The 12,721-nt window shown below is 33.7% G+C and overlaps 1 protein-coding gene across 2 annotated transcripts in view; it reads left to right on the forward strand.

Annotated features, from left to right (window-relative positions):
- Positions 1–2,357: 2,357 nt before the first annotated feature.
- The window catches only part of LOC111059102 (ribokinase), a 36,319-nt gene continuing 25,955 nt past the window's right edge, over positions 2,358–12,721 (forward strand). For both annotated transcript variants that reach the window (XM_022346720.2, XM_022346721.2), the window contains exons 1-3: positions 2,358–2,556; positions 7,581–7,713; positions 8,450–8,576. In XM_022346720.2, the coding sequence (XP_022202412.1) occupies positions 2,504–2,556; positions 7,581–7,713; positions 8,450–8,576 (313 nt within the window). In that variant the 5' untranslated portion in view covers positions 2,358–2,503. The remainder of the gene's footprint in view (positions 2,557–7,580; positions 7,714–8,449; positions 8,577–12,721) is intronic.

The raw sequence follows: 12,721 nt of genomic DNA on the forward strand, positions 1-12,721 counted from the left end.
TTTACTACCTTCATTCTTTATCAGTAACGTACCATTCCCAACCTTCCTGAAAACAAGATCAAACTAGTTCATTTCAAAACAATATTTAACCTGAAAAAATGATATGTCATAAAGGCTGACCAAAACCTGACCAAGCTTAATCATATAGGATAGCTACTGCTGATGAATAAGTTATATTAATCTTTATAATTGTTGACATCCAGCACCTTATGCAGAACTTCAAAAAAATTCAAATCAGAACTTCTTTATAACGATAAATGGCCAAGTTACCCAAGCCGCAGAACTTTTCAATAATAGAATGATAATATTACAAATCCTCTTCGCTTGACCGTGGTCGTGGTCGCTGTCAATATGCACAAGGGAAGTGTGCAACTGAGTGAAACTTGCTGAAGCCAAAGAATCACTATGGCTGTAAAAACGCGTCTTGCTATAGTATCTCAAACGTGCTCATAATACGCATAAAACGTATGCATTGGAATTTGAAACAGTTTTTATGAAATCTGTTGTTGGTTATCCATCTTGTTTCCACTATAATTATCACTATTAAATTTTATAAAACTTTTAAGTGAAAAAACACTCACATTATTTGATGTGGCTTAATTTTTTTTTTCCGTTTCGTGCTGGTATCGCACATTTTCAAGCCAAACAGGAACTGAAGTGTTTAAGGTTATGAGGGTATGAGCCACATCAAATAATGTGAGTGTTTTTTCACTTAAAAGTTTTATAAAATTTAATAGTGATTTTATGAAATATTATCATCCATCAGTCTATTATTCAAATTTAAAATACCGGTAATTTAAATAAAATAATATGGTTTAACATAAGTTTTTGGAACTTTGAATTTAGAAAAAAATGTAATCTCAATATAAAATTCTGAAGTGAATAAGACAAACAACAATAATAATTCATCATTATTAGATGCTCTAATGACAATGCTCTTCCTCAGTAACATTATTTGCGTCACTTATCAATGAGTTCAATTATGAGTAATTTGCTAGTGGAGCAAACTACTTTTATTAAAGTATGGTTCGTCCAGACTTGGTCTAAATGAAATGGCGCTTTATTTGTGATAAATTTCTACAAGTTAACACAATATTTCAAATGCTTTAATAATTTGAATTCGATGATATCCAATTCTTTCCTTCTAGGAATTGTATTTTTGCAATCTCTCTACAATTTTAAAGTAAATATTATTTTAGTGGTTGTATCCTTGGTCAATCCTTCGACCATTAATATAATAGACACGGCTTGAGCGTAGTCGCTGAAGCAAACATGAATTGGGTGTGTGACGTCACATGAGAGAGCCTTCGAACTACACGTCATAATCAGCCTAAGCTAAATGAGCACTTTCATAGCTTCTGAATCAGAATTTGAACTGATTTATTATTCTACTTGAAAAATTAATTATGGAAGTTAATTTATCCATTATTTATTCATATAATTGCATACGTAAAGCCTATGTATATATTGCCTAGTAAACGTATTTAAACAGATTATGTTGTATTGAAATTTATTTCAGGGCTTTATCATGCCGATAATAACTTGCTTCTTGAATCTATGAAAAAGTATGAATAGACTTATTGAAAATTCAGGAATTATTGTATGTTATGCACACAATCAATAACATAATCTTGAGCCTGTTCAAGAGAATCAATAATGATAAAGTTAATTGAAACCTATCCAAGGAACCTATTATTAGCTCTTTGTAGATGGAATCTGATCAACTTGCATGCTTGTTTTTCTTTTCAAAATTCAATGCATTATAGCTCTAAATTATTAGCTTCTCCATAATACAATAATTATCCGATTAGGGTAAATTATCCAAGATTTAGTTACCTAAGAATTTCACATTGTAAACAAAGCAGTTGTAACCTAGCTACCGTGAATGGACTCATTAAACATTATATTAATATTTTTGTATGCAAAATCAAATGATAAAATTTAGAATCTGTAAATCGGCTGCAGGCATTGAAATACCTTTTTATACAAGGACAACAAGCAAATTCACGTTTGCATTCTTCATTAACATTGACTTATTGAATGATAACTTGAGCCTAATTTGAAAAGAATGTAACTTAGATAATTACTTACCTGTGAAAAGAAATCCCACTTCCTTTTTTATCACTCTCCGTGCAGTTATATGCACAGCAACTTCTCACCATTTTTTAAAGAAATCACCATCTGGTAATTGATTAAAATACAAAAATATGATAGCGTGCCTATACCGTACAAGAATATCCAGCCATTTTGCTCCTTCATGTGACGTCATACGGCTGTTTATGTTTGCTTCTGCCCAATGTATTGTGGAAGTATTGGGAAGCCGTGTCTATTATATTAATGGTCGAAGGGTCAATCATAATGGTTTATCACAATCCACATGATCACATGTCACGCCAACAGCTCAAGATCAAAGGCGCCATTCGGCCATAGAATTCAATTTTTCACAGCAGTTGCTGCATCTTGATAATTTTAAGTGGTGTGTTTTTTAACTGCATAAATTATCATGGAAAACGATTTTCTTGTGGTGGTCGGCTCTTGCAATGTGGATCTTACTTGGTAAGCTATTCTGGACAGATAGTATTGGCAAAATTGTCGTATACGAGGGAACTCTGTGTCAGGTAGGCCTAGCCTGTTATCGTAGAAATCGACAACAATGTGATGTGATACATTGTTGAACTGGTCTTGACCTCCCCTATCGATCTATATAGGTCTCTTTCTTCTAATAATGTCATAATATCCTTATAGGTATTAAGGCATTTTAAATATTGAAAATGTTTGAATTTTTGAAGTGAGGTTAGGCTGACAATGACTTGAAAAATGAGTTTCGAATACGAAATTAATTTTACAATAATAGAAAAATATAATCGATTTCTAATAAAACTGATCAACAGATAATATTTTATTGTATAGGCTATATTGAAATTGTTAGCTACTATGGAAGGCTAGTCCTACCATTTCCATTGACTTGTGAAGTGGATCTCACTAGGCTACCTATAGACAGTGTGAATTCATGTTTTTGCTGGATTGCTCTTTGATGTAGGTAAAATTTACTTGGAAACTGGATAATGATATTTAGTTGAACTCAACCCAAAATCCTATAAATAATCGAACCTAAAGTGGAACTCTAATGATTAATTCATTAGATGAAAATATACTTTAACAATCAAGATTTTAAGGTTGTTGTGTTGCTTTCATCTAAATTTTAGGTCTGTATCAATAGCAGGAAGGCTATTGGCAACCCTGTGTCCTATAATTTCATCTCTTTTTTAAAGTAAATCTCACTATAGTGTGAATTTATGTTTTGCTGGATTGCTCTTTCAAATTGGTGAAGTTCACTTGAAAACTTGATATTAATGATTGGTCTCAATCCAAAGCCCCAACCTTTTCAATTTCAATTTATTGGAAAAAAGATACATTCATTGTAGTTAACTTAAAGTAGGATTCTAATAATATATCAAATGAAAAATCAAATTAAAGCTAATAATTGAAAAAAGTTTGGTGATTTTCTCCCACCTTCATTCTTCAGCAGTGACCATTTCAAACCTTCCTGAAAACATGATTATTCCTGCTCATTTCAATACAAACCTAACCTGAACACATGCCTTAGGCAATGCTGACCAAAACCTGGCCAAGCTCAATCTCATAAAACCTAGCCATATCTAATCTAAACTAACAAAGAACAATCAAAACATGCCTAACCTAACCTGCTCTAATATAACCAAGTTTGACCCAACTCGCCCTAATATTACATAATCAAACCAAACCCAACCTTACCTACTCCAAAAAAAGCTCAAACTAGCCTAGATTTCAACTCATTGTGCCTATAAAATTAGATGATCATAATCTGAAGGTTGAGTTTAAATATGTTTCAAAGGGTAGGTTAAGAAGGTTAGTTTTCTGTGACTCATTTGTTAATTATTGTATTTTCAAAATATACAACGAAATTCATATTGTTGAAAAATAAGTCCGTGTTTTGGGCATGTGCACATAGAGAACGGTCACAATGGTTTTAGGAGGATATAGTTACAGATATCCATTTATATATCTGTCTTCCTCTCTAAGCGCTACAGTTCGGGGTGAACCTTGACTTTCTCTACAGTTCTCCTACATTCCTCTTGTACAACCGCCTTCCGTTTCCATCCTCACCCTGTCATTGCAGCCAGGTCCATCCCAACATCTTGCAGCCATCGTTTCCTTGGTTTGCCTTGTTCCCATCATACAGGGTTGGACAGGGAGGTATGGATGGTTTGAAATAACAGTTACACGCTCATTTTTAAATGAAACTCAAAATTTATTTTTTTAGTGTGTACCTTGGATGTTGCCATTATAAAAATTAAAGAGGTAAAAATTAAAACATTGATTATGTATGTAAAATAACATCTGTTAAATGCTGTCCGTTTTTTTTCATACATTCCTGTAGTCTCGATAATTCCAGTATTTGGCAAGCTCATGGAATCGGTGATGTATTTTCAGCTTTCACGGTATTTTGAAAGTAATTCCATTCCAAAGTGATTCCGTCAGGGGAGATCAACCACAGGAGCTGTGCGGTATTTGGTGGAGTCGGTTCTTGGGGCAATGGAGGAGAGGCAGTCGGTCTCCGTTGCTTTACGTGATTTGACCAAGGCATTCGACTGTGTCTCACATGACATACTATTGGGTAAAATGAAGAGGTATGGGATAAGTGGAGTTCCCCTGAAAACCATGGAGGATTACCTCTCCAATAGAATGCAGGTCACATCGGTGAATGGTGCGGAATCGCGGTCAAGGGAGGTGATCTATGGAGTGCCGCAAGGATCGATTCTTGGTCCTCTGTTGTTCCTTGTATTCATCAACGACTTCAGTGTGCATGGTAGAGCTTTATTGTTTGCTGATGATACCACCCTACTGGCCCAGGATGAGGACCCCAAACTGCTGTTGCCCAGTCTAAGCTTCTTGTAGAAGATGCTAGCCAGTGGTTCAAATCAAACAAACCGTGTCTAAATGAGGGGAAAACACAGAACCTGTTGTGCACCTTAAGGCGTGGTCTACAGGCTCGTGGTGAGGCGGAGGTCAAACTCTTGGGTTTTGTGATGGACCCCACTCTATCGTGGGATCGACATATTGCCATCCTGTGCAATCGACTGGCCAGGGTGACGTTTTTGATGCGGAAGCTGAAGCAACATGTGCCTGCCCACTACTTAATCACAGCCCACCATGGGCTCTTCCATAATCATATAAGCTACGGAATAGTACTATGGGGCCATGCGGGTAGCTGTGAAAGGATTCTTCTTCTACAGAAGAAAATTCTTCGTGTCATCACGTCATCGAATTACCGGAGCTCTGCCGGCCAATTTTTAAACGTCTGAAAATACTGAAAGTCTAGACTACAGTCAGTACATGTATAGCTCCCTACGGCTCCTAAGGAGTAAGGATCATGCCTACCAGGAGAGGGGCCAGCTGCACCATCACAATACCAGGAGACGGGGCAACCTTGACCTGCTCTACTCCAGACTATCGAAAGCACATGAATGCTACCCCTTACGGACGCTAAAATGTTTTAACAGACTGCCGATTTGTGTTCGTGAGCTGGAGTATGGGAAGTTTTGTAGGCTGGTACGTGAGAAACTCATCAACTACCCTCTGTACGACGTATCAACGTTAATACTGTATGGTTTCAACAGTATGGGGCGATATGCCATATATCGAGAGCAGCTATGGAATTTCTAAGGCAGACCTTCCCTGGAAGGGAATTTTGTTGCATGGTGATGTGGAGTGGCGTCCTCGGTCACCGGACCTGTCACCTTGTGACTATTTTTTATGGGGCTACCTAAAAGCACGTGTATACATAAACAAACCACAAAACCTTCAAGCCCTGAGTGAAACAATAACACAAGAAATTCGAGCAGTACCATGTGCAATGCTTCAGAAGAGTATGAACAACTTCTCACAACGTCTACTGGAGTGTATGGACAAAAACGGACAGCATTTAAAAGATGTTATTTTTCGTACATAATCAATGTTTTAATTTTTACTTCTTCAATTTTTATAATGGCAACATCCAAGGTACACACTAAAGAATACATTTTGAGTTTCGTTTAAAAATGAGTGTGTAACTGTTATTTCAAATCATCCATACCTCCCTGCCTAACCCTATATTACCTGTAAGCATTTGCCTCTGCATTCTCTGCTCGTTCATTCGATATGCATGTCCAGGCAATTCCTCTTGATTTGATAAAACATACATTATTAGAACTTTGCAAGATGCAAGATCAGTTTCAGCATTTGTTTGTATTTTCTGTTCTTCATCAATACTCACTGGTCCATATATTTTCCGTATGATAGATTCTTCTTTCGATGATATTTAGGGTGTTGGCATTATGAGCAGTAATGGTCTAAGCTACTGAACCATATGTAACATACAATTGGCCTGACTATAGTATTGTAGAGTTTCATTTTATTTTCCTTGGAAACTAGCTTTGACGTGAAGAATTTCGCATTCGCGTGGTATGCCCGAAAGCCCTGGCTTGAAAATTTTCTGGCTTTGCTCAATTTCTTGACCAATGTCATTGTTGATATCCTGCTCTATTCCAAGGTATTTGAAAGTAAACAATTTCAAAAGTATAGTCATCTACACGGAGATCTTCTCTGCATATTCTGGCAAGCGAGGGGGTCATCTTGAGATATTTTGTTTTGTCATTCACTTTCAGACCTTTGTTTTTCCAGCTCTTTCTCTAGAGTTGTGAAAGTGTCTTTTAGTGTGTTTATATTTCGAACCACCAGCAAAATGCTGTAAGCATATGCATGCACTTGTTTTGTTCATTTATATATGTGTACCCTTCTAATCCTAATAGCTTTGGAACTCGGAATGCCTGACCACTCTTTGTGTGCACACACCCTTCAAGCTACAATCGTAAAGTATTCATCCAATTATACTTTATAATATTGAAGTATATAAATTAATCATTTAAATTGCTTATATTGCATCATTTATATTATCATATATAATATTATTAAATCATTACCTGGTTGTTTAAAGTTGATTAATTATGCTTCATCAATGATTGAGTTTAATTGTCACGGAATCAGAAAATAACTGTGTTTCTGGATTGGCTGCATTCAAAATTACAAGACTTTGGGATGTGTTCTTCAAACTTTTAAATGAGTTTAAATATGCAGTTTTTATATATAGTTTTAATATGTGAATATTTCCTATTTTTGTGATAATAATGTGACATATTTCCTCTATGTTTGGTTTTGAAGCATCTAAATATGAGAATCTACGTTGTGAAAATAATTAAGGAATGAAAATTTTGTGAAGTGAACAACTACAACACTTAACCTATTTCGGACTATGTGTAACCTTATCTAAATTTGGGAGAGGAATAGCACAAGGTTACCTTATTTTTTCTCTCCCTATCAGTTTGATGATGTACTTATTGTATCAATCAATAAAGAATGAAAAAAAAAGTTATTTCTGTTATGTGATCCAATTGAATTTTCACCGTCGCTTATGAGATCCATCTTGAATGATTGATTATTTAGCTTTGCATAATTTTTAATTAAAGTTTCATGACTCATCTATTGTAATTTTTCCACTCCAGTTACGTGCAAAGGATGCCGTGTGTAGGTGAAACCATGTATGGTGATTCCTTTTATCAAAGGTATGGTGGAAAAGGAGCTAATCAGGCAGTCGCAGCAAAAAAGCTTGGAGCCGCTGTGTGCATGGTTGCTAAGGTAAAATGAGATTCTTTTCAACAATATTATGGTTGAACTATGATCAACTTTCCAACTTTGTATTGATGACTTGTAGATCTTCCATTTGAGGGAAATATGAAATATTCACTGTTTCTGTGCTGTAGTGAAGGTGATGTTGTGGTAGATATGAATATGTGGTAGGTGTTACAGTCTAGTTTCTCAATAAAATTCAATAAATAGCTTAAGTGGCTATGAAAATTTCATGTGATTTGATTCAATATTAAATATTAGCTTATGCTTTAGGATTGTTCGCAATACAAAATTAGACTTTAGATTGATTTAAAAACATGAATTTTTTACAACAGAATTTTAGTCGAACGTTATAAGTGAGGTTTTAACGATTCAATATAATAATCACTTATTCGTGTATTTGTTACGTTGAAGTTTACTGGAGAATCTTTAGTTGTGTTTACAGTTTCAGTATTTTAACAATTATTACATTTGTCTGAATTATTTTGATAAATTTTTATAAATTCTATTCACTAAAAAAAATTTCTCAAAGAGTATGAGTTAGGAATGTGAAATCTATTAATTGATAAAGAGGAAGCTGTTCAGTTGCAATATCTCTTAAATTATACTATCTCTTAATATCTCAATGAAATTTACTCAATATATGAGAATTTCCAAGTTTCAATTCATCTGTAACTTGAGTTAAATTTGTTGATAGCATTTTTCACATGTTATATGAAGCTTGAAGAGGGGTTTCTTATTAAAGGTTGGAGACGATGGTTATGGACACTCTTATGTGCAACTACTTGAACAAATGGCAATAAATACAAGCGAAATTCAGAGGGTGCCATCTGTTCATACTGGTATAGCTCAGATTCTTGTCAGTGAAAATGGTAAGTTGAATTTCATATTAATTCATCCGTTTAATAAAGAAAAATACTACAATACCCAGATGCACAACAATCACTTAGCATTATCTGAAGTACTGAATGTCAAGTACCTAGTAATTCTGGCGTACTATATTTTTTAAAATTTCAAATTATTGGATCAGTAGCCTACTTGATAAAAATCCATCGATATTCTCAAAACAACTTTCGCACTTCAATACGTTTTTTATTATTTGAAAAGTTTATTGGAGTTGTTTATATGTTGTACTAGCAGCGGGCTGATAAAGATAACCATAATGTTTTTTGTCAAAATGTGAAAATACTGATTGATAATTGAATCTGTATTTATTTTCTTGACAATTACTGAATATATTTTAAGCTTTTTTCAGTGAATTGAAGATGTTTTCATTTATTTTATTCATTCATCAAATTACAAATACAATAGCTGAATGAAAGAAAAACAGGCGCTTGTCCTGGCCCAAAACTTCTTGTATTCTTTAATTAATCCATTACAATGTCCAAAGTATGGTCAAGTTCACAAAACAACACTTTTCAATTCAAAATTAATAACTGGTATTAATAATAATAATAATAATAATAATTTTATTAATGGAGACAACAGGACAAACCCATTTTGCCTCCTTCACACAATACAATATTTTCAACACATTATACAATTTGGAATACAAGAAGATAAAAAATGAAGAAATATACAATTAATATGAAAGAATACAAATATTCATTGAAGTAATCGTAAACAATAATAATTGATTATAAGAATAATTATTAAACAAAATAGAAACACTAACTAAATTAACATTAACTAAATTACATTTTATTTCCAATTTTGGTTGATAGAAAAGAAATAACTTCAATTCATAACCCATCACTTTGAGATCCTAGTACAATATTAAACTCATTAGAAAAAAAATCTGGTGTAGTACACTCACACAACTTTCCTTGCTCATATTTGAAACTACGATCAGACTTCTGTATATGTGTATATATAATTGTTTTCAGAGTACTTTTTCCTTTGTGTAAATTGTGAAACTCGATGATTTTTTTTGTCCTCATTTTTTTTAAGTCGTCAAAACAGCTGTTCTACAGATGAAATATCTCGACTATGTGTTCTTTTTACGAACTGCGCTACCTACCTACCTACCTCATGCACGAGAAGGAGGTTACTAAGTCCATTTATCAAGGATGGGGTGGACCCCCCATTAGTTTCCCAGAAAGGAGACTCATGCCAGTTGATAGAGCTGATAAATAACTATACAGGGTATGAATTTGAAAAAAGTCGGTCCAGTAATTTTTGAGAAAATCGTGAAAAACATGGTTTTTTAGTAATTATCCGCCATTTTTCTCAAGAATATTACGGAGCTCCTGCAATTTTCTCAGAAATGAGACTCATGTCAGTTGATAAGGCTTGTAAATAGCTATCCATGGTATAAATTTGAAGAAAATCGTTAGAGCCGTTTTCGAGAAAACCTTGAAAAACATGGTTTTTTAGTGATTATTCGCCATTTTTCTCAAGAATATTACGGAGCTCCTGCAATTTTTCCAGAAATGAGACTCAGGTCAGTTGATAGGGCTTATAAATAGCTATCCATGGTATAAATTTGAAGAAAATCGTTAGAGCCGTTTTCGAGAAAAACGTGAAAAACATGTTTTTTTAGTAATTATCCGCCATTTTTTCCGCCATCTTGAATTGAATTTCTTATTGTCGGATCCTTATGGTATAAGGACCTTAAGTTTAAAATTTCAAGTCAATCGGTTAATTAGGAATGGAGTTATTGTGTTCACAGACATACACATACACACACACACCCCCCAAAAATCATGTTTTTGGACTCAGGGGACCTTGAAACGTATAGAAAACTTGAAATTAGGGTACCTTAATTTTTTTTGGAAAGCAATACTTTCCTTACCTATGGTAATAGGGCAAGGAAAGTAAAAAGACTGGAAATGCCCTAGTCCAGTCAATATATACATAAAAAAGGGGGTGTGCTTGCAATTCATATTGTAGTTCTGATTTTTTAATATATTATTTGGGTACATAAGAGTAGTCCAGAACCTATTTCTTTATGCAAAATTTCCTTGTTCTATATACAGGGTGGCCCAAAAACCTCATATTTTCGGCTCATTTTCCAGTTTTCAGCTATTTCTGCCAAATCTAGTAATCGGACAGAAAAATTTGCTCTCGCTTTTTTTTAGGATATACAATTCTGAATAAAATGAGATTATTCGGAACTCTCTATCTCCAATGAGTACTGAGTTATGATTTTTCAAAAATGAGTGAAATTTGAAGAAAAAATCAATTTTGATGAATTTTAGTTTTCGATCAACAATATCTTCCGATTGTTACTATTTAGATGTATGTTTCACTGGGCGTATTTTTGTGCTCTGAGATCAGGTAGAGCGTTCTATCTCATATAGATTTCCAGGTACAACTGACAACAATGCTCCTTTTATTGTGAAAAACACCTAATTTTCAGCTTCAAGCATCATCACCAACTACATTGTCCTCACATTGATATTTCGCACAATGATATAAGTTCATGCGATTATGTTCTATGAGAATCACCCGTTAGATGCACTTCATTTCAGTATTTCCTAGTAGAGAGGCGCGCTTAAGGATACCTCAAGGATCAAAATTTCAAACACTCATAACTTCTGACACAATGCTCAGATTCCATCGTACTACACTTTATTCTTCTCGGCTCGTTAAGGCGGTCCAAAATCATGCATCAAGAGTCAAATTCGGTTGAAAGAAATAAATAAAGAAAGAAAGAAAGAAAGAAAGAAAGAAATATTTATTGCCAAAATCATTAAACAAACTTTACAAATGTGAAAAATATAAAAATTTTCATATACAATACATTACAAAAACTTAAAATTAAAATATTTTCCATTTAAACATCGATTATAATATTATCATTGGCGTTACCAGCAAAACTAAGTAGTTTGAGCGATGGCAACGAGTAATCAGTCGGCTATAATTAGTGGCTTGAGATTCAGTCGAAAATAGAAAAAATATAATAAAGAAAAAAGAAACATATGGAATGTATGAAAAACTAGAAAAAAAAATAAAATTTCAATCCGAAAAGAAGAAGTACTAAGAGTGAAATACTAAGAGAGCAGAAAAACTAGAATGAATTCATAATAATTCAAAAACTCAAAAGAAAAAGAGATGATTAATCTACAATTCACTGTACATATGTAATCCATTTAGTAACATAATATAATTCATTTGTAGCATATATGCAATTCCTTTTGTAAGCAAAGAGAGAATTAGAAAAACAATACAATACAGTACACATGACACAAAAAATAAAACTTAAACTCAGAGAGAGAAAATTAATCTGGGAGTATAGCCCTACTAATAATAAATTCAGAGGAACTGAGGAAGACAGTATATGTACATCAAATTAAAATATTTTAGGTATGATATCTTCTGTCTTTATCCAGCTTTCAATTTTTAATTTAAGTGCTTTTGTAGGTTTTCCTGCAATGAAATGTTCTGGCATAAAATTAATAAGCTTTTTTGTTGTATAGTTGAATTGTCTTCTGCATATAGTTAGATCTGTTCGAGGAACAAAGCATCTATTTACTGATCTAAAACTATAATTAGTTGAATGAGGTATAAAAAGATGTATATGGTTGCTGATATATTTAACAAGATTTCTGATATACAGTTGCCTAACTGACAGAACTCCGAACTCCATAAAAAGTTGCTGGCTAGGGTACCTTCTATGCACTCCTAGTGCTGCCTTGAGGATACTCTTTTGAATAATATTTAGTTTATTGAAATGAGCATTAAAAGCACCACCCCAGACCCTAATTCCATACTGAAAAACTGATTGGGCGTATGCAAGATAGACCATTTTACTTGAAGATTTCTCTTTTAGTAAGCTCAATTTATAGAATTTATGAATCATGAATTTCATCCTGCTACACATCTTATCTATATGCTTATTCCATCTTAGATTTGGGTCCAAAGTGACACCTAAATACTTTGTTTCAGTTACCCTCTCTAACACAGGACATGAACAACTCATATCATCATTGTTGGGGTCATTCAAGCAAGTCCTTTTATGTACTCTAACTGCATTTACATTATTTATTTTGTCAGTTGGCTGTGTACTCGAGTT

Source organism: Nilaparvata lugens, chromosome X, assembly GCF_014356525.2.
Source record: "Nilaparvata lugens isolate BPH chromosome X, ASM1435652v1, whole genome shotgun sequence".
NCBI lineage: Eukaryota > Metazoa > Arthropoda > Insecta > Hemiptera > Delphacidae > Nilaparvata > Nilaparvata lugens.